Source organism: Leopardus geoffroyi, chromosome B3 (assembly GCF_018350155.1).
Source record: "Leopardus geoffroyi isolate Oge1 chromosome B3, O.geoffroyi_Oge1_pat1.0, whole genome shotgun sequence".
Lineage (NCBI taxonomy): Eukaryota > Metazoa > Chordata > Mammalia > Carnivora > Felidae > Leopardus > Leopardus geoffroyi.
The window spans coordinates 71259335-71282641 of record NC_059337.1 but is presented as its reverse complement, the minus strand read 5'-3'; the positions used below and the strand labels follow the sequence as shown (position 1 = coordinate 71282641).

Sequence of the window (23307 nt, the reverse complement as noted above, 5' to 3'; positions counted from 1 at the left end):
TTGCCTATTGTGGGCAAAGTTTGGTCCCTTTTTGTTAGTGAGTCAGTCTGGGGTCACCTTGGGTCAAATTGAGTTAGATCAGACATTTGTCTGTCCAAACTGCAGGATGTTTTCCCTTTGTTGTCCCCTGAGGAGCTTTTGTTGGTGGGAAGACTGGATGTCTGTCCCCAGCCCACTGCTGGGGCAGCATTTGGACTGATGTACATGGTTACCTTCCCTTCTTTCTCATGCAGGAGTCACTTTTGGAGTAGTGCTGACCCTTGTTGGGGCTCCTTGAGCATTGCCAAACTTGGGGCATCACTTTGGATGGTCTTGGCCAAAGGTGTATTTGAGGGGAGGTCAGCAGGAGAATACAGGGGTGGGATGTGGGGTGTTAGCAAGTTTTGTGTGAGTCTTCTGTGGGAGGGGACCTTGAGAGGAAGCCTGGCTGGAGGAGGGATGTCCACAGGAAAAATTGAGGGCAAGGTGTACTGTTAGCAAGTTAGGTAGTGAGTGTTGGTGCTATGTTGTTTCTGTGTGTCTAGGCTGGGGGGCAGGGAAGGGGAATGGTTGCCTGCCAGCTCTTTTATTCTTGGAGGAGTCTTCCAAGGATCCCTGCTGCTCCAGCACGTGCTCTGCAATTAGGAAATAAATCTCCCTCCTGTATACCTCTTGTGTTTTTCAAACTGCTGCTTCTATGCAGTATCTTCCCAGGGCTATTAGTTGTGCTGTCTGTTTAAGGGTGGGGACTCAGTTTCCTTTTGCCCTTTTGACTCTCCCAGAGTTGAGCCCACTGATTTTGAAAGTTCCTGACGTTAAGCCCTAATGATTGTAAGAACTCATGAAATTATGCCCCTCTAGTTTTCAAAGCCAAATGTTATGGGGATTCACCTTCCCCATGCAGGTTCCCTCTGCCTCGGGTGCCTGGTGTGAAGGTCTGTTTCTTTCCTCTCTCTGTGCATGAAGCACCCCTCCCACAGCCACTCCTATGGTCTGTTTAGCTCCCCATAATGTCTCTTCCCTTCTTATCTTCTTCAGTGTGGCCTCTTCTCTACATGTAACTGTGGAGAGTCTGTTTTGCCAGTCTCTGGGTAATTTTCTGGGTTATTTACACTGATGGGGCTGTTATATTGATGAAATGAGGTGAGTTTAGGGTCCTTTTTACTCCACCATTTTCCCTGTAAGTGGCAGCTATCATGATTTAAGTTATTTGTGCAATCTCCAACATGTTGGACAATTTTCTTTCTAAAGCCAGCACCATTTAATGTCCTGGTTGCTTCACTTGGTTCTACTTCTTTTTTCTAAGCACAAATGCATGATTCTTCTACTCTGTCATGGAAAATGGTCAGACCATGCCTGCTGTCACTCACTGGACCATTCTATCCTATGACAGGATCTGTAGTAGGGTGATGTGACTCTCTTGACTCACTGATTTTCTCATTCAGTCCCTATTAGATTTCTAAGTGGTATGGTGGTGTAGGTTGGGTTCCATGGACATAGATGCTAAGATTTCATGCAGAAAGTTTGTTGTGGAGTTCTCTTGGGAACAACAGCTGTACAGGATTGAAGAAAGTAGTGTAGGGTAGAAGGAGAAGTTGAACTGTAATAAAGTTGAAACAAAAGTTTTAGCTGTTGCCATGTGGAACCCTGTAGCTGGGATGGCTGTGCAGATTGGTTGTGGATTGAGGCAATAGTATCAGGCCTTTGTACACCAGCCCTGACCAATCATTGGATGTGAACTGACCCTAGGTAGGGCTGATAGGGATTACCCTTTGCTTTGAGGAAATTTCTGATAAGGAAGCTAGTCCTCAGCACACTAGACTTATGTCAGTTGGAGAAATTGAGTGCCTCAGTCTTGAAGGAAAGATCTGGACAGCACATTACAACATCTGCTACATATGGGCCCACTGGGTGCCATATCCCATACCTATGGCACATCATAGAACATGTACTATGTGTGCTATGTGTCCTGTACCTACCCCATATCATAGAATAGAACATGTACTATAAACTCACCATCATTCTCACTGTTTTGTATATCTTTGGACCAAATATGTTGGTTCTAAGAACTATGCTTCAGATGCTTTCAGCAGCGGAAATGTGTATCTTGAAATGTGTGTCTTTGTTGGTGGTGATGTCTCTGTTCTCCATGGTGATGTATATGAATCTCATATCCAGCTATTTACTAGAAATGGAGATGACTAATCATATCCCCTAATACTCTCTATAATAATGGTATCTTTTATAAAGACTCTGATTATAAACTTCCTCAATGATAGCCTACTCAATAAGGACATGAAATTTGTTCTCAGTCATATTTTTTTTTTTAATTTTTTTTTTCAACGTTTATTTATTTTTGGGACAGAGAGAGACAGAGCATGAACGGGGGAGGGGCAGAGAGAGAGGGAGACACAGAATCGGAAACAGGCTCCGGGCTCTGAGCCATCAGCCCAGAGCCCGACGCGGGGCTCGAACTCACAGACCGCGAGATCGTGACCTGGCTGAAGTCGGACGCCTAACCGACTGCGCCACCCAGGCGCCCCTCAGTCATATTTTTTTATTAATTTTTTTTACATTTATTTTTGAGGGAGAGAGAGAGTGTGAGCAGGGAAGGGGCAGAGAGAGGGAGACACAGAATCTGAAGCAGGCTCCAGGCTCTGAGCTGTCAACACAGAGCCCACCACAGGGCTCCAGCCCACAAACAGTGAGATCATGGCCTGAGCCGAAGTTGGACACTCTACTGACTGAGCCACCCAGGTGCCCCCTCAGTCATATCTTTTATGGAATGAATATTAGCTCATGAATAGTTCTTCCTATTAAAAGATCCTGTTGAAGGAACCTAATTATATTAATTGTACATCTCTGGCCTACTATACAAAATGAAAATATTTGGCAACCTTACTTTGGAGTTGCATATTATAAGGCCAAATGTAAAGGCACTGTATACAGAAGTCAATAAAATATAACTTAATTTTTGTAAGATAAAGAATGAAAAAAGCCCTGACATGTAGTTATAAATATTTTTATATGATTAGGAGCAGAGAGAACAGTATGAAGCACATGTACTAGATTGTTGATATTGTTTGTGTAGCAGAGATGGGTGGGGGTAGAGTGAAAAGTAGATTAAGAATTAAGTGGTGGTGGTAGAGAGTAGGAAGGAGAAAATAAAGGAGTCCACCAGAAAAAAAAAACTCATTCATGTAAACTTGACATATGTGAAAGAGTGTGTGATTTGTGTATACAAGAATACATGAAAGATTGGTCACTAAAGTATTAATGGTGGTTAGCTCAGAGTGGTGGGAGTTTAGATAACTTTAAAAATATTTTTATGTTTTATTGTTTGATAATTACTACAATGAGCATTTATATATTGAGCAAAGAGCAAGGTATTTTTTTTTTCTCTGTGGGTGAGAAGAATCACTGCATTAAGGAAATCTTTCCTGAATACCAATAAGTATCAGGGTATCCCTTGGAATTAAAAAGAAAGCCAAATTAATAAAAGTACGTGAAATACACAAAGTACATTCCAGCTTACATGTTTCTGGCTCAAAGAATTAGTTCTGAATGTAATATTTTAAATATAAGTATAATATTTATACTTTGATGTCCTTTAAAGATTGATTTTTGTATTTCAATACCCAAATGATATATTTCTTCATTGTCCTATGTTTCTTTTTATATCTATTTGTATCTATCTTAATTGTTGAATTATGAATTAAGTTATATCTTTTAATAGGAAGAACTATTCATATTTATTTTGATTAAAGATGCTCATTACTCATTAATGTATCAATAGGTGTGGCCAATTATAAATCACAATGGGTAGTAAGTGCCCTGTGGACCTGTATTCTAGAAATACTTCTTTTCTGTGTATTGTGGCATACTTGTAAATAGATTGTGATCTGTGAATGGTTAAGTGCATTTTTTTTAATAACTTGCCATGCTTTCTCACTTCTTAATATTCCTGGCCTTTATCTGTACTCTTTTTTCACTTGCTCTCATACCAATTTATAATTCCTTTGTTTATATCACACCTTGTCCATTTGCCGCTTGTTTATGAGCCCTGCAAGAAAAGGAAATATATCTTACTTCTGTATATTAGTCATTTCTAGCTCAGTGTCTAGCATATCACATATATTTAATTGTTTTAATGAATAAATGATTATGGAGGAAAATAGTACAACAATAATAAAAATATAGCCACTTTCAATTTTTCATAGTTTATTTAGTCTCATGGGTCCTCAAAAGAGGAAGAATTTTCCTACTCTGCTCCAATAGAACCAAGGAATTTTTAGTGAGATGACATCAAGAGGTTGTCAGTTTTCTTCTTTTTCATTTTCTATCAATAATCAGTCCTCTTCCTAATTTCCCAAAGAATCAAAGAATTATTAAAAAAAAGTTTCCCTGGTTCTAATTTTATACTGGAATAGTTGTAAGATTTATTTTTCAGTGTTAACATTAATGTTAAATGTTTTAATCTATGTTTAAATCTAGTATATGCGAATAGAAAGAAATTTTAAAAATACATAGGCATATACAGTGAAAATATCTCCTTCTTTCCCTACCCCCAAACACCCAATTAACTTTCTCAAAAACGACCTCTTAGTTTCTTCTTTCTTCTTCAAGAAGCACATAATGTATTTCTGAACATAAATATATACATACTCATATAATTTTTCTTCACGTGAGAGATAGCCCAAGACAGCGATCTTTTTCATTTTGTTTTTCATTTAATGATATACTTTCAGGGTAGCTTTAGATCAAAAGATGTGTACAGATCTTAATTTTTAACAGTTATATAGTATATTTCATTCTGTGGATGTATAGTAATTCAATGTCCTTAACTAATAGGAATTTAGATCGTTCCAATATTTTTCTATTGGAAACAGTAGTCAGTATTCTTGTAGATATACCATTTTTTTATATGTGGATATACTATTCAGGTTAATATCTAGGAACAGAATTTCTGAGTCAAAATGAATGCTTTTTAAATTTTGATAATTTTTGTCAAAATGTCCTCCATAAGAATTGTACCAATTTTGCTCTACTAGCAAAGGAATAGATTGCTGCTTTTCCCAACATCGTGTTTGATCTTCATCAACTTTTGTATTTCTCTAATTCTGAATAAAATAGAATGTCTTTTTAGATATTTGAAAATATTTGCTGTATTCTTTTTTTAATACATTTGGCACCTTTTCTATTGTGCCGAGGCTAGAAGATATTTATATATATTAAGATATTAACCTCTTGTCTGTAATTCATGTTACTATGACAGATATTCTGAAAGGCAGAAATATAAGCTGAACTGGAAGAGTAAGGACAATTTGTTGTTGTTAAACGGGTAATAGAAAACTTTAGGTTTTGGCCTAGGATTGTATTCTTGTGTAATTTGTAAGGTCAAACACAAATAAATATTTAGGGGCTGACTGTTATTCAACATAGTATTGGAAATCCTAGCCTCAACAATCAGACAACACAAAGGAATAAAAGTATCCAAATTAGCAACGGGGAAGTCAAAGTTTCTCTCTTCACAGATGATCTGATAATCTATATGGAAAACCCAAAATATTCACCAAAAAAATTGCTAGAACTGATCCATGAATTCAGCAAAGTTGCAGGATATAAAATCAATGCACAGAAATCAGCTGCATTCCTATACACCAATAATGAAATAACAGAAAGTGAAAGCAAGGAATCAATCTCATTTACAATTGCATCAAAAACCATAAAATACCTCAGAATAAACCTAAACAGAGGTGAAAAATTTTTTCACTGAAAACTATAGAGAGCTTATGAAAGAAATTGAAAATGAAACAAAAAATAGAAAAATATTTTATGCTCATGGATTAGAAGAACAAATATTGTTAAAATGTTGATACTACCCAAAGCAGTCTACATATTCAATGCCATCCCTATCAAAATAACACCAGCATTATTCACAGAGCTAGAAGAAACCTAAAATTTGTATGGAACCAGAAAAGACCCTAAATAGCCAAAGCAATCCGGAAAAAGAAAACCGAAGCTGGAGACATCACAGTCCTGGACTTCAAGCTGTATTACAAAGCTGTAATCATCAAGACATTATGGTATTGGCACAAAAACAGACACTCAGATCAATGGAACAGATTAGAGAACCCAGACACGAATCCCCAAATGTATGGCCAACTAATCTTTGACAAAGCAGGGAAGAATATCCAATGGAATAAAGACAGTCTCTTCAGCAAATGGTTCTGGGAAAACTGGACAGCGACGTGCAGTAAAATGAACCTGGACCACTTTTTTACACTAGACACAAAAATAAACTCAAAATGAATAAAAGACCTAAATGTAAGACAGGAAGCCATCAGAGAAAGCAGGCAAAAACCTCTTTGACCCTGGCCACAGCAACTTCTTACTCAACACATCTCCAGAGGCAAGGGCAACAAAAGCAAAACTGAACTGTTGGGACCTCTTCAAGAAAAAAAAGCTTCTGCACAGCGAAGGAAACAATCAGCAAAACTAAAAGGCAACTGACAGAATGGGAGAAGATATTTGCAAATGACATATCATAAAGGTTAGAATACAAAATCTATAGAGAACTTATCAAACTCAACACCCAAAAAATGAATAATCCAGTGAAGAATTGGGCAAAAGACATGAATAGACTTTTCTTCAAAGAAGACATCCAGATGGCCAACGGATACATGAAAAAATGCTCAATATCACTCATCATCAGGGAAACACAAATTAAAACCACAATAAGATAGCACCTCACACCTGTCAGAATGACTAAAATGAACAACTCAGGCAATGACAGATGTTGGCGAGGATGTGGAGAAAGAGAATCTCTTTTGCACTGCTGGTAGAAATGTAAATTTATGCAGCCACTCTGGAAAACAGTATGGAGGTTCCTGAAAAAATTAAAAATAGAACTACTCCATGACCTAGCAATTGCACTACTAGGTATTTATCCAAGGGATACAGATGTGCTGTTTCGAAGGAGCACATACACCCCAATGTTTATAGCAGTGCTATCAACAATAGCCAAAGTATAGAAAGAGCCCAAATGTCCATTGACAGATGGATGGATAAAGAAGATGTGGTATATATACAATAGAATATTACTTGGCCATCAAAACGAATGAAATCTTGCCATATGCAACTCTGTGGATAGATCTAGAGGGTATTATGCTAAGTGAAATTAGAGAAAGACAAATATCATATGCTTTACTCATATGTGGAATTTAAGATACAAAACAGGGAAGGGAAGGGAACATAAGGGAAGGGAAGCAAAAAGAATATAAAAACAAGAAGAGGGACAAAACATAAGAGACTCTTAAATATAGAGAACAAACAGGGTTGCTGGAGAGGTTGTGGGTGGGGGGGATGGGCTAAATGGGTAAAGGGCATTAAGTAAGACACTTGTTGGGATGAACATTGGGTGTTATACATAGGGAATAAATCACTGGAATATATTCTTGAAATCATTACACTATATGCTAACTAAGTGGCATGCAAATTAAAAAAATAAATAAAATTAAAAAAATAAATTGGAGGCTGAATTATCCTTGTTGAAAACTAGTGAAGACACTTTCCCTCTCCTTCACCTTTTTTTTTTTGAGCTTTTACTTTAGAAAACTTGTAATTAAATTTTTTTCTGTCTTTGAAATGTATGTAAAAATTAAATCTAAGTGAGCCTCTTGCCAACTTTATGACTCAGAAGTGTCTTTGTCAGGTACCTAAGAAGTCTCCTGAAATATAATAATCAATGTGGATACTGCCCCTATCTCCCATTTTCCATGGTAGCTTAGAAGCCTAGCTTTGGTGGCCTATCTGCTAAGTTGCAAAACTATGTCAGGTAATAAAGATGTGTGTATTTTTCCTTCGTATGAAGCCAATTAGCAAACAAAGATGGCCATCCAATTATCAGGTGAATCTATGATGAATTATGTATGACAAAGTGTTCTGTCAAATCTTTTTGAGAACTAGTTCCTATTTATCTTGAGAACACGTATGTAAATGGTTTGTATTTGCTTGGCTACATAAAGGAATGAGATTTCTTTATGTCTTTGCCATCTCTTATCAGATTGCCTGTGATTCACATATTCTCTTGTTTTAATGCTTATTCAATAATAAAACTGTTTCTTTCTCTTCTACTTTTGTGGATAGGTTTTCTGTCTTGGCAGGAGATATTTTTAATTCTATTTCTGCAACAAATTCTACTAAGTTTTTTCAATCTATGACTCTGTCATTTCTAAAATTAAGGAGATGAGTTCATCTTTGAGATCCCTTATAGCCCCATAAATTCTAGGAAAGAAGCTGTATGGTGTATAAAGTTCAAAAACAATATAAACAATTTTCTGAGTGATGTCAGGTAGTCTTCTTTTTCGCTAAGAAATTAAAAACAGATTCTGCCCCCAAATGTTTTAAACCAAGGCTCTTACTTTTATGTTCTCAACAATGTTTTCATAGCATGTTTCATATCTTTGTTCCTCAGACTATATATTATAGGGTTGATGAGTGGAGTAACTACAGAATAAAACAAAGTCACCATCTTCTGCATCCCAGCTTCACGCTCAGATGTTGGGCTCACATACATGACCATCACTGAGCCATAGAACAGTGAAACCACTGCCAGATGGGACCCACAGGTGGAGAAAGCTTTTCTTCGTCCAGCTGCTGAAGGGACCCTCAACACAGCTCTCAGAACAAGAGCATAGGACACCACGATAAAGAAAAAGGGAATAAATAAGAGCAGAGAACTTAAGGTGGAGCTAGTTAACTCTATTGCAGGGGCTCTAGTACAGGTGAGGGCCAACAGGGGACCAGGATCACACAGGAAGTGGTCAATAATCCTGGATCCACAGAAGGACATTTGCGAGATGATGATGATGGGAATCAAGAACCAGAGGAAACCAAATACCCAGCAGCTGATCACAAGATTGGTGCAGAGACGTCCAGTCATAATGGTTGGATAGTGTAGAGGCCAGCAGATGGCAAGGTACCGATCAAATGCCATAATAGCCAAGAAAAAGCATTCTGTAGAACCCAAGGAGAAGAAAAAGTAGAACTGGAGAAAGCACCCAGAGAAGGAAATGACCTTGGTGTCAGAGAGGAAGTTGGCTAACATGTTGGGGACAGTGGAGGTGACATACCAGATCTCTAGGAAGGAGAAGTTGGCGAGCAAGATGTACATGGGGGTGTGGAGTCTCTGATCCCAGTGCACAGCACAGATGATGGACCCGTTGCCCATGAGGGTCAGGAGGTAGACAACAGAGAAGAGCACAAAGAGGAGGATCTGCTCCTCCCTGGAGCAAGGGAAGCCCAGGAGGATGAAGCCAGTGATGGTGCTGGAGGTGTTGGGGGTGTTGGAGATATTCATGTATCTGGGAGCTGTGAAAAGACCATCAAATTATTGAATGTCTGTGTATATGGGGACCCACATATGTATTGAAACCACTCTGTGGAATGCAATAAACATTTATATGTCAGTAGTTAGTATTTTTGTCTAATCCCGAAATATTGTTCTGGCTTAGTCATTGGACTGAAAAACACAAGCAGCCAGTGAATATCAGTGGATAGACAGAAATGTTTCTTTATTGTGAAATATATGGAAACATGCTTAATACATAAACTTATAGCTTAATAAGTCATTATACATAAACCTCCATAGTAACTGCTACCAAGGTCAAGAAATAGACTATCACTTGCATCCTAGAATCCTCTCTCATGCTCCATCACAATCACTATCCTCTGCCTCTCTATTCCTCCAATTGTAACATTCTCTTTTCCTTAAGGTAATCGCTTCTTTGTTTTTATTTTAATAAAAAAGTATGCATTCCTAAACAAAAATATTTGGTTTTTCTTGTTTTTCTACTTTACATAAAGGAAGGTATACATTTGGATGGCTTCTTTTGTTCAACAGTAAGTTTGTGAAATTCATGTTGTTGCATGTATCTGTAGTTTTTCCATTTTTCCTTCTCTATACTATTACATTCCATGAATAAACCGTAACATAGATTAATTATTAGCTATCAGGAATAATGCTACTATGAATATAAAGTTCATTTTTCTTGGTTTGCATATGCATGCATTTCTATACGCTGGATAATAGAATATGTGCATCTTCAATTTTATTAGATTAAACTCAACAGTGTTCCATCATTATTGGACTATTTTCTGCTTACATTGACAGTACATGAGAGCTCTGATTGTCAATACCATTTTCTAATACTAAGGTCTATATTTACCAGAGCCTGGGGAATGATGTATAGAGTGCATTTTAACTGCTTTCTCTTTTTTGTTTTCTTCTGGTGATATTAGACTGGGTAGTTCTCCTCTTGGCAGTAATTTTTTCCAGAGTAGGTGGTTACATCAGAACAGCTCTGCTTTCAGGAGAGAATAGTCCAGAAGTGATTAAGAAAAAAAAAATAAATAAAAATAAAAAAAATAGAAAAGAAAAAAGAAAAAGAAAAAAAGAAAAAAAAAAACTATCCTCAAACTTGGTTTAGGAGAACATTGTAATGCATGATGTAATTCACAGCCACTTCTGGGAAGTCTGTTACCATCTTACATGAACATTGAGTCTTATGATCAGTCTTTTAAATAAGACATTTCTTTACTGTACCTCCCACTTTTCCTGTATGCCTCTTCCAAGAGAGAATTCTTTGAAGTGGCTCACTCAGAAGCATCTTACTGAGCAGAAAGTTTCAAATAGAACTTTTTCATAGGCTCAAAATCAGTTTGTGTAAGTTAGTTTACCAGAAGTGACTGGGAATTAGCATAATGCTTTGCACTTAGACAGCTCTTAATGAATATTCATAAAAATGATTGAATAACACACTTTTTTTCGGTTTCCAGAGAGAGATCACACCCACAGAGCTATTTGTGGACAAAGCTAATTCAAATTGTGTGGCCTTGGAGCAGCAGACCCTTAGGACTAATGGAATCACTTTTCTGTTTTAAGGTAGTTAATGAACTCACTGATTCTATTTGGCAATGCAATCTACCAATTTCAGGAATAAAAGATTCAAATTGTAGCAAATAGCTTTAGCTCACTTCTGTTAATATAGTTCTCCAGCCATCTAGGGTAGGTACAGTTGAGGGATAGGATGAACATTAATTTGGCTTTGTGGAAATAGGTCTTTGATTGTCTGGGCTGGGAATATGACTACAAAATCCACTGGTTTCTATTCCAGCTCTATGAACTGTGGAACCTGATACTATTGATCCAAAGTTAAGGTACACGGAGCAGGAAACTTGAAAAGAAGAGAGAGCTTCCTTCTAGTCACTGCTTGGGAGTGCCTCAAGGCAGAATGAGTTTAGAAGGTTATACATTTGCATAATGGCTTTATGCTTTTCTGAGTTAAAACAACAACAATAACAACAACAACAAAACCTTTGTTAAATAATCCTGTCCTCAATCCTGGGTCTTAGTTATTATAGCCTCTGTAAATAGGGCATGCCTAAGGAACATGAAAAATATCTATTTCCATTATCTGGATTATAGTATCAATTAAACAATCAAATTATTTTTGAGAGTCACATAGTTATCCAAGGAATCTGACAGTGGTCTATTGATGGTAGTGTATTTTTGTGTTGATTTAAGAAGATTTGTGATAGGGGACCAGCAAACTGAGTAATAATTTAGAATTTATAATTTGTGTACCAAAGCTTCCCTTTCAGAGACAGATCTAGGTCTGGATTTCATATGATTTTCAAGACATGGGGGACTCATCTGGTCAATAAAATTTCCCAAGGTCCTGCTATTTTATATCTTAACTTATATTACAGTGAGGCTTTTAGAGCCTCAGCTGTGGGAAGAACAGGTTCTGGTTCTTGTACCATAAACTTACACTTTCTAAATGCCCTTTCCTTTCTGATTTTAAGAACATGTGGCTAGGGACTGAGATTAAGTTTCAGATACCAAATATTCCATTTTTTGAAGGCAAACTTAAATCAGACACAAAATATCTAACATACATTTGCATTACCTTACACTGTTCTCATTCAGGATGAACATATTCACAATGTGGTCTTTTCTGAAGCAAACATTTTTCCAAATGCCCTGTTCTTCGAATGGGGCTGTTAACAAATGTTGGATCCATGACAATACATTAACTGCTAATGAATGGAAGAAGTGACTCAAAATAAAATTTACTTAACGTGTGAAATTCACTTATGGACTTTAAACTCAATAAAATTTTCAGTAGGTCAAAATAATTCATTACTAATTGTGTTTGGGGCATTTTTAACCAAAGTGTTTTGTAGGATGTTTCTAAAAGGTTATGTTTTGCAATAATCACATTGTCCATCGCCTCAAAATATTTTCAGCAGTTTGAATGGCTTAATGTTTAAGGACTTACTTTTCCTGGTTTAGTCTAATTTTACATCCCTTCCTTTCTTTTGCACCTCACATCCAATGCATCAGCAAGATGCTTCTGTTTCTAAACTATGACTCACATCATGCACTTCTCTTTGTCTTCACTGTTTTCTCCCAATTTCAAATGACATCCTTTCTTCCTTGGACTTCTGCAGCAGCAACCTAACACAAGTCCTTGCTTCTACTTTTGTTCCTCTACCCTCAGTTTTCCAAGCAGCAGCATATTACTCCTTAAAAATGGAAAAATCAATCATGTTAGACTTTTGAGTAAAACCATTTCTTCTCAGAACAGTTCTGTGTCAGGAAGTCTCACAAAGCTGTTCTAGAAAGCTAGGAGGGATTCTAGAAAATAAGAATGGCCATCATTATTTTATGCTCAATCTAATATATTTAACAGGACTGTATTGCTACTCATCTTTTATCACTTAGCTCATTTGTACAGAAGAAACTATGATGCTTACCTGCCACAAATCTTAGCTGGAGCTGTCGGGGAAAAAAAAAAGACTGATTCCCACTGCAGAGGGGGCTGTGAATATCACTGTGTTTATGACTCCATGCTGAGTTAGTCGACTGAGTTAATTAGCAACAATCATCTTGTTTTGGTTTACTTGTTTAATTAGTCAACCTAGGAAAGGTTGAGATAGACCAAATGAGTGAGCCAGGTCATGCCATACACAGTTGGAGGAAGACATTTCCTGATCTTGGTATGTTCATGTGTTGGCCCTCTCTCCATAGCCAGGTTAGAAATGTCTCATGACAACTCGATTTCCTCCTTTAGCTGGTTTGTATAGTTTCAGTGAGGGGGTTGTCACATCAGTAACATTGGTAATCTGTTTCTAGAAAATACTTAAAAGTAAGGATAATTTTCCCAATTAGGCCGGCAGGCCGGTGTGCATAACAGAAAAATATTGGATTTAGAGTCAAGAGCTTTTTTTTATTAGTCATAGGAAATTAATATGCAGTTACCTTAAAGTAGGCATAAAAATGCCCTCTTTAAAGGGCTGCTGTAAAGATTATTGAATGAGATAAATGCCTGTGGAAGTACCTTGACCATTGCCTGACCAGTAAAAGCTTAAGAAATATTGGTTGTATGTGTATGGCTATAGCAAATTTGAAGAGAGCTGCAGGTAAAAGCTAGGAGATTATGACTTTTGCTCTTCTCCATACCTCAGAAGCTTATTACCTGGATCAGCAAAGGGAGTTCCAAACTGAAGCTTCTCAAATTTTCTGTTTTATTTTCTTAGAGAGATGACAGTAATTAGGAGAAAAGAGGTGGAAGTGATTGTGATAAGGATCCTTGATTTTGTCTGTGGAAGGGTGGAGGGTTTATAAGCAGAGCCTGTCAGGAAGTAGTCCCTGTTTTTTTGTTTTTGTTTTTGTTTTTGTTTTTTTAAATCCTTGAGGATCCATTTACTGCTCCTAAAAGGAAAACAGTGTCAAGAGACATTTTTCTGCTTGTTATTCACTTCCCTTGGGACCTACCTTAACTTTTTTTTTTCCTATAATAATATTTTTTCCCTGTTTTAAACCTCTCACAAGTAGAATGACATTTTCACAAATCAATCGACTGGTTGTTTTATTAATTAATCAACCAATAAGTCTATCCCTAACTTCTCTAAGTGTGCCCCTGTTCAATTCCTGCCTCTTACCCCACTCTGAACTCACTCCCCAGGTAGCCACTGATATTTCTCTCACTGTAGATGTTTGCATTTCCTACAGCATTATATAAATGGAATAATACCATGCTCCTTTTTTTTTTTTGTTTGTTTTTTTGGTCTACTTCCTTTTACTCAGCACAGTTATTTTGAGATTCATCCATGTTGTTGCATCTGTCAATAGATCATTCTTTTTATTGCTGAGTAATATGTAATATGTATGTATATGTAATATGTATGTAAAGATGTATAAGAATTTATTAATCCATTCACCTTTTGATGGGTGTGGGTTGTTTCTAGTTATTAGAAATAAACTTATGTTATTAGAAGTAAACCTGCTAGGAACTTTGTGTATAAGACTTTGTATGTCATATGCTTTTTCCTATTAGGTAAATAGCTATGGGTGAAATGGCTTTATCAAGTGGTAGATATATGCTTAACTTTTTAAGAAGCTGCCAACGTGTTTTCCAAAGTTCCTGTACCATTTTACATTCACACTAGCAGTGTATGAGAGTTCCAGTGCATTTATATCATCACCAACACTGGTATGGTTAGTCTTTTTTTTTTTTTTTTTTAACGTTTATTTATTTTTGAGACAGAGAGAGACAGAGCATGAATGGGGGAGGGTCAGAGAGAGAGGGAGACACAGAATCTGAAACAGGCTCCAGGCTCTGAGCTGTCAGCACAGAGCCCGATATGGGGCTCGAACTCACGGACTGCGGGATCATGACCTGAGCCGAAGTCGGACGCTTAACTGACTGAGCCACCCAGGCACCCCATGGTTGGTCTTTTTAATTTTAGTCATTCTGGTATGTACACAGTAGTAACTCATTGTGTTTTTAACTTGTAATTCCCTTATGACTAGTGATGTTTCAATATATTTTCATTTGCTTGTCATTTGTATATGTGCTGTTCAATGTCTGCTCAAATATTTTATCAATATTTTTATTGGGTCATTTTTTTTTCTTTTTTTAAAAATTGTTTTTTTAATGTTTATTTTTTTGGAGAGAGAGAGACAGAGCTTGAACAGGGGAAAGGGCAGAGAGAGAGAGAGGGAGATATAGCATCTGAAGCAGGTTCCAGGCTATGAGCTGCAGCACTGAGCCTGAGGCGAGGCTCAAATCCACAAACTGTGAGACTATGACCTGAGCCAAAATCCAACACTTAACCAACTGAGCCACCCAGGAGCCCCTTTTAAAGTTTTTTTTAAATGTTTATTTATTTTTGAGAGACAGAGACCGTAAGTGGGGGAAGGGCAGAGAGAGAGGAAGAAACAGAAGCTGACACAGGCTCCAGGCTCTGAAATGTCAGTGCAGAGCCGGAGGTGGGGCTTGAACCCATGAACTGGGAGATCATGACCTGAGTTGAAGTCAGTTGCTTAACTGACTGAGCCACCCAGGTGCTCTGGGTCATTTGTACTCTTATTGTTGACTTTTGAATGTTCTTTACATATTCTGATTGCAAGTCCTTCAACAGATTTTTAAGCCTTTTTAGTATTTTAGTTAACATACAGTGAAATATTGGTTTTAGGAGAATTCAGTGATTCATCACTTACATAAAACATGCAGTGCTTATCACAAGTGCCGTCTTTAATACCCATCACCCATCTAGCCCATCTCCTACCCACCTTCCTCCATCTGCCTTCAGTTTGTTCTCTATTGTTAAGAGTCTCTTGTGGTTTGTTTTCCTTTCTTCTCTTCCCCCCCTCCCATATGTTCATCTGTTTTGTTTCTTAAGTTCCACATATGAGTGAAATCTTATGATAGTGTCTTTCTCTGACTTATTTCACTTAGCATAATACAGTCTAGCTCCAGCTGTATCATTGCAAATGGCAAGATTTCATTATTTTTGATGGCTGTATAATATTCCATTGCATATATACATAACAGTTCTTTATCCATTCATCAGTCAGTGGATCATAGGGTAGCTCTATTTTTAGTTTTTTTTTGAGGAACCTCCATACTGTTCTACAGAATGTCCACACCAGTTTGCATCCCCACCAGCAGTGCAAGAGGGTTCCCCTTTCTCTGCATCTTTGCCAACACCTATTGTTTATTGTGTTAATTTTAGCCATTCTGACAGGTGTGAAGTGCTGTCTTGTTGTTTTGATATGTATTTCCCTAATGATGAGTGATGTTGAGCATCTTTTTGTCTGTTAGCCATCTGGGTATCTTCTTTGGAAAAGTGGTTATTGTTATTCATATCTTCTGCCTATTTCTTAACTGGATTGTTTTTTTGGATATTGAGTTTGATAAGTTCTTTATAAAGTTTTGATACTAACCCTTTATCAGGTATGTTGTTTGCAGTATCTTCTCCCATTCCGTAGGTTGCCTTTTAGTTTTGTTGTTGGTTTCCCTTGCTGGGCAGAAGTCTTTTTTTTTTTGTAATTTTTTAAAAGTTTACTTATTTTTGGGAGACAGAGACAGAGCCCGAGTTGAGAAGGGCAGAGAGAGAAGGAGACACAGAATCCAAAGCAGGCTCCAGGCCATGAGCTGTCAGCACAGAGCCTGATATGGGACTCTAACCCACAAACTATAAGATCCTGACCTGAGCTGAAGTCGATGCTTGACTGACTGAGCCACCAAGTCACCCTCAGAAGTTTTTTATCTTGATGAAGTCCCTGTAGTTCATATTTGCTCTCATTTCCCTTGCATTTGGCAACATGTCTAGTAAGAAGAGTTAATACCTATTCTTTTCAAACTGTTCTAAAAATAGAAATGGAAGGAAAGCTTCCAAACCCATCCTATGATGCCAGCATTACTTTGATTCCAAAGTCAAGGACCCCACTAAAAAGGAGAATTACAGGCCAATATCCCTGATAAACATGGATGCAAAAATTCTCAGCAAGATACTAGCAAATCAAATTCAATACTACATTAAAAGAATATTCACCATGATCAAGTGGGATTTATTCCTGGGCAGTAGGGCTGGTTCAATATTCACAAGTCAATCAATGTGATACACCACATTAATAAAAGAAAAGATAAGAACCACATGATCCTGTCAATAGATGTAGAAGTATTGACAAGATACAACATCCATTCTTGATAAAAAACTATCAATAAAATAATGAATGGAATATACCTTGGCATCATAAATGCCATATACAAAAGACCCATAGTTAATATCATCCTCAATGGAGAAAAAGTGAGAGCCTTTCCCCAAAAGTCAGGAACAAGACAAGGATGCCCACTCTCACCATTACTGTTCAATATAGTATTGGAAGTCTTAGCCTTATCAGACAACAAAAAGAAATAAAGGGAATACAAAGTGGTAAGGAAGAAGTCACACATTTGCTATTTGCAGACGATATGATCCTCTATGTAGAAAACTCAAAAGACTCCACCCCAAAATTGCTGGAACTAATACATAAATTCAGCAAAGTTGCAGGATACAAAATCAACTTGTGGAAATCTGTTGCATTTCTATACACCAATAACAAAGCAGCAGAAAAACCAAGGAATCAATTGCATTTACAATTGCACCAAAAACAATAAGTTACCTAGGAGAAAATCCAGCTAAAGAGGTAAAATATCTGTACCCTGAAAACTTATGAAAAAAATTGAAGAAACACAAAGAAATGGAAAAACATTTCATGCTCATGGATGGAAGAATAAACATTGTTAAAATGCCTTTATTACCAAAAGTAATCTACACATTTAATGCAATCCCTATCAAAATACCATCAGCATTCTTCACAGGGCTAGATCAGTGTTAAAATTTGTATGGAACCACAAAAGCCCCCGAATAGCCAAAGCAATCCTGAAAAAGAAAAACAAAATTTGAGGCATCATAATTCTGGATTTCAACCTATATTACAAAGCTGTAGTCATCAAGGCAATATGGTACCTGCACAAAAACAGACAGATGAATGGAACAGAATATAAAACCCAGAAACGGACCCACAACTCTATGGTTAACTCATTTTTGACAAAGCAAGAAAGAATATCCAATGTAAGAGCAGAATTCTTGTTTTGTTTCTGATTTTAGAGGGAAAGCATTCACTTTCACCATCAAGTATTCATGCCAGATGTAAGTTTTTGAAATGTTCTTTACAGATCAAAAATGTTTCAAACTCTGCCACAGTGGCAGTATCGTAGCCAATGAGGCTTATCTGAAGTGTGATTATTGCTAATTGAAAGCTTTTCATAGATCAAAGATGTTTTTGGTGAATCGCAGTTCGCTAAGAACTTTTATCAAGAAGCGATGTTGGTTAGAATGTATTTTAATATGTGCAGGTATATTACGTATAACTTAGATTCTTATGTGCCAACTTGGGCATTTACATCATCTAACAGGGTTTAAATGGGAAAACGAATGCCAAATTTCAAGCAACCTGGTTCTGAGAAAAGTTTTGCCCTTAACTTACATTCCATTTGTTAGTTGAGAGTTTGCTATACTAATGTTTCCTTTTTTAAGGAATTATCATGTAAACATCATCAATAATTAAGCCCTACAAAGGGCCTGACAAAATAAAAACTGTTTCTCCGCATCTGGTGTTTTCATGGCAGCATACACTAGTGATGCAAATGGAATATGAGTATTTCCTTAGAAAAACACAGGGAATGAATCTATAAGCTTCATCAATGCAGCCTTTAGTAGCCTATGGCATGTGATCTGAAGTTAGTTGTTTGCCAAGGTGACTCTCCATCTCACAGATTTCTGTTCACTGGTAGAGGCTACTCTCTGCTCTAGAGGGTGACTTGTTCCCATCAAACTGTGTAAGAGAAAACCACAAGTGGGAAGTAATTGGTCCTCATGGCTGCTGAATATCCATATACTGTTTTAATTTCTCTCTTTCTGCTGCCAGGATCCTGAAGGCATTTTGCTCTCACTGCCACTCACCTCAAAATCTGCTCTCCAGTGTCCTACAAATTCCACTCACTATCGTATTAAGATCAAGTTATAGAAATAAAATTCCCTCTCTCCTTATTTCAGCCAGCATATTATTTTATACATTTAAGAGGAAAATTTCTGAGTAAAAAAAAGAGAACAAAATCAAAGAAAAAAGCATGTCTTCAGAATACAAGTATCTTATTTCAAGATAATTAAAACATTTACTTAAAAGTTTTTTTGAATAATATAGTTTACTGAATTCAGGTACTACTTCCCATGAATAACCCCCTCCCCTGCATTTCAGTCATGCCAGGACTAACTCTTTCCCAAACTTCCCGTTTCTTTTTCAGTTCTCAGTCACCCTTTCCTTCAACTCCTCACTTTTCTTTGGATGGCAGGTGTGACAACTCTGTACAGGTGAATTACTTCCAGTGCAGAAAGAATTTAATAAACTTCGTAGGGCATATATTGTGATAGTAACAGTTCCTTCCATTCTTATGAATACTTCTCCTAAGTCAACTTCTACATTATAGAAGAGAACTTTGGTATCCAAATAAGGGGTTATTAATCTTTGACTTGGGTGAACATGCAGTTAGCTCTAAATTTTATTCTTAGTGTATTCTGGGCCAGACTTCTGGAGTAAGGCAGAACATCAGAAAGCTAATATTTGTATCAAAATTCTTAGATCTGGGAAGAATTGCTTTTGTTCTATATAATACCTTTGAATCTTACTGAGAAATGTTATGAGAAGCAGCTATATAGAACCAGATTATATCTATGTATATCTGTGTCTGTCTATCTATCATCATCTATATCAGATACTTTGGAGGCTCAATATTCACTGTATTTCTTAGTTTCCTTAGTATGAATCCCCATGAAAGAAATTGTTACAGCATTAAGAGCCATTAATTTAGCTTTCCCTGAGCCCACGTGTTTTCTTCTCAGAGTTAATAAAAATCATACAGCAAATAATGTTTCCCCATTCTTCACTTTGTTTATTTATTTATTTATTTATTTAAAAAAAATTTTTTTTTCAACGTTTATTTATTTTTGGGACAGAGAGAGACAGAGCATGAACGGGGGAGGGGCAGAGAGAGGGAGACACAGAATCAGAAACAGGCTCCAGGCTCTGAGCCATCAGCCCAGAGCCTGACGCGGGGCTCGAACTCACGGACCGCGAGATCGTGACCTGGCTGAAGTCGGACGCTCAACCGACTGCGCCACCCAGGCGCCCCCTTCACTTTGTTTTAAAGAGAGCTCATAACATATTTAGTGGCTTGCTTTAATACAAACATAAAATCTTATCCAAAAATTGTCATTCTATTTTTTTCTTTCTAAGTTGATATTTCTCTTATTTTTTCTTTTATTGCACTTTTCTTTCAGTACATCAGATCCTTAATGTAACAAGGTGGAATATAGTATAACAAAGGCACATATAAATAAACATGTAACTAAATAAATAGTTCCAAGATAAGAAGAGCTTCTGAAGTGGAAAGGATTTTATTAAGATGGAATTTTTATTAAGCCTTCCTCTATGGTATTAAGCAGGCTTTCCCAGGAGTTCAGATAAAACACTATTTATTGTGTTTTAGAAGGTTCTAGATGATCTGATCTTGCCTATCTCTCTAGCCTCCTATACCATTTTCATTTTGGGTAGCCAAATAAATTATTTAATATTCTTTGAAAACCACAAACTTTAACCTATACTTACATGGGATTTGGTTCCCCTAGAACTTTGCATAGCATATTTTATGACTTTGAAATATCACCTCCTAACAAAGGCACTCTCGAGCCATGTCATCTAAATTACCCACTATCCTACCCAAAACTTTTCTATATTCATATATTCATCTTTTATTGCGATATAGTTGATATATATAACATTATGTTAGTTTCAGGGATGCAATGTAATGTTTCAGTACCTGTGTAATTATAAAGTTACCACTACAATAAATTTAGTTAACATCTGTCATCACACATAGTTACAAATTTTCTTTTCTCCTTTCTTTTGGAATTGACTAACTGGAATTATAGATTTATGTGTTTAGCTGATTATTATCCATCTCCCTCACTAGAATGTAAATTTCACAAAGGCAGGGAATTTATCTTCCACACTGATGTAATTCAGGGCACATCACAGAGTAAATAAATGTTTATGGAATGAATTAGTGAAATGCACCAAGTAAACTGAGCACTTTATTTTTGACCAAATAGTTGGGCCAAATAACAAGGAGTGGTTGTCAAATTTCTCTGCATCTGTTTATATCTCAGTCTCTGGGAATCATGAATCACTGGTTTTTGCTCTTTGCTTTTACCTCTTTAGGTCTCTGTGTCAATTCACCCTTCCCTCACACAAAACTAACCCAAACTGTAATGCCACTATATTATGGTCTTCTTTAAAAATGTAAACCTGTTTCCAGGTGTTTTTAATAATTTTGCATAGGTAAGAAGAATGTAATCTAGTCCTTAATTTATAAATGGAGGATTTCAAAATCGATGCAGGAAAATAAACTTCTACTACTTTCATGAATGTTTGACTCACCTATAGTGTTCACTGTAACTCCTTTCACTTTTCTCAGCTAATGTGGGGTTTGTATTTCTCTCTGTCACATATTTATTTAAAATAGTGGCGCTTTCAGATCAGTTTGTGGATTGTGCTGGTCTAGGTGTACCAGAACCACCTGAGTAATATTAAAATAAGGATTTCCAGGAGTCCAATTCAAGATTCTGATTTAGATATGGAGAAAGTACTGGGAATCTGTTCTTTTAAAAAGCTCCCTAAATAATTATGAAGCAGACAAGTTAAGGAGACAGTGCTTTTAATTATTATTAGTCGTTTGGATGTCAATTAAATAAAAATTTTGGCTCAATTATGATTTGGTTGGCACTAGTTTCCCTTGAATTTAGTGAGCTAAAAGGGTGTGAATAGTCTTCTAAGGAGTAGAGCAGAGATGTTTAAACAAGCAAAACCAAGTGCAAGAATGGATGCACTTAATAGAAGTCAAAAAAGGGAGGAGTCCAGGGACTAAAATGGGCAAGCAATTATTGGAGGAAGGAATAAAAGAAGAATCTAAAGTCCAGAAATTCAGGTCATTTAAGTCTAATTAACCATGTATGAAATCCTGATTTGAGCGCAAGGTATGATTTAATTGAGCATACTATTGTCCATTATGTAACTAGACAGAAATAGATGAATTTGAGTCTGTGTTTGAGTCTGCAAATGAATAAAGACCTACTTCTTAAGTGGGAATGGTAGTGGAGAAAAAGAATTAATTCTGATTTTGACCTACTCATGAGTTCTCATTCTCTTTGACTAATTTTTGTGCATATGAATTTTTCTGAAGGCAGCCTTCACGTCATTGTTCCGGAGACTGTAGATCAGTGGGTTAATAAGTGGGGTCACTGATGAGTAGAACAAGGTTACAATCTTCTGTATCCCAGCTGCATTTTCAGAGGTTGGGCTGATGTACATGACCATGATGGATCCATAGAAGAGAGACACCACAGTCAGGTGGGAACCACAGGTGGAGAAGGCCTTACGTCGGCCAGCTGCTGAAGGGACACGCAACACTGCTCTGAGAACCAGGGTGTAGGACCCAAGGATGAAGAAGAAGCTGATGAAGACAATAAGAGAGCTCAATATAGAACAGGAAAGCTAATTCCAGGGGCAGGGATGCAGGACAGGGCCAGAAGAGGACCAGGGTCACAGACAAAGTGGTCAATGGTATTGGGACCACAAAAGGGGAGTTGTGTGATAAAATAGATAGGGACTGGATAGCAGAGGAAGGCTGTGACCCAGCAGAGGGCCACCAGGTTCATGCAGAAGTGGCTACTCATGATGTTAGGATAATGGAGAGGCCGACAGATGGCCAAGTACTGATCAAAAGCCATGAGGGGCAGTAAGAAAGTCTCAGTAATGCCCATGGAGAAGAAGAAATAGAACTGGAAGAAGCAAGCAGTGAAAGAGATGGTTTTGGTCTCAGATAGGAAGTTCTTTAACATATTGGGAACAGTGGTGTTGATGTAACAGATCTCCAGGAATGAGAAGTTGGCCAGCAGAATGTACATGGGGTGTGAAGCCTGTGATCCAGCTTCACTGCACAGACAATGGCCCCGTTCCCCATCAGTGTCCGGATGTAGGACACAAAGAACAACACGAAAAGGAGGACCTGAATCTCTCTGGAGCACGGAAAACTCAGTAGTATGAATTTGGCCACTGTGCTGACTCCTGACATATTCATGGCTTCCTAAAGGGGTAGAGAGGAAGAAGTGTCAATGACAAAGATGACCTTAATCCTCAGGAATATTTCCTTTGTAGAGATCCCAAACTCCTTCAGATTTTGTAATTCCATTAAATAAATAATATAACTATACTGCTAAAGACTATGAACCTTTCAGAGTGCTGGTATGATCAGACTTTGAATCTTTGTATTCTGTCATTTCTCTTTCAGAATTTTCTCATGGTAAAAGAAAAGA

The 23307-nt window shown here is 37.1% G+C and overlaps 1 protein-coding gene and 2 pseudogenes across 1 annotated transcript; 1 reads left to right on the top strand and 2 right to left on the bottom strand.

The window, feature by feature from the left end:
* Positions 1-8404: 8404 nt before the first annotated feature.
* Positions 8405-9355, bottom strand: LOC123582230 (olfactory receptor 11G2-like). The gene has a single exon (XM_045448481.1). It carries the CDS (start codon positions 9338-9340, stop codon positions 8405-8407), a length of 936 nt encoding a protein of 311 aa, XP_045304437.1. The 5' UTR covers positions 9341-9355.
* An 8714-nt stretch (positions 9356-18069) lies between these two features.
* On the top strand, positions 18070-18227 carry LOC123584491 (annotated as a pseudogene).
* A 3917-nt stretch (positions 18228-22144) lies between these two features.
* On the bottom strand, positions 22145-23072 carry LOC123583686 (annotated as a pseudogene).
* Positions 23073-23307: the final 235 nt, after the last annotated feature.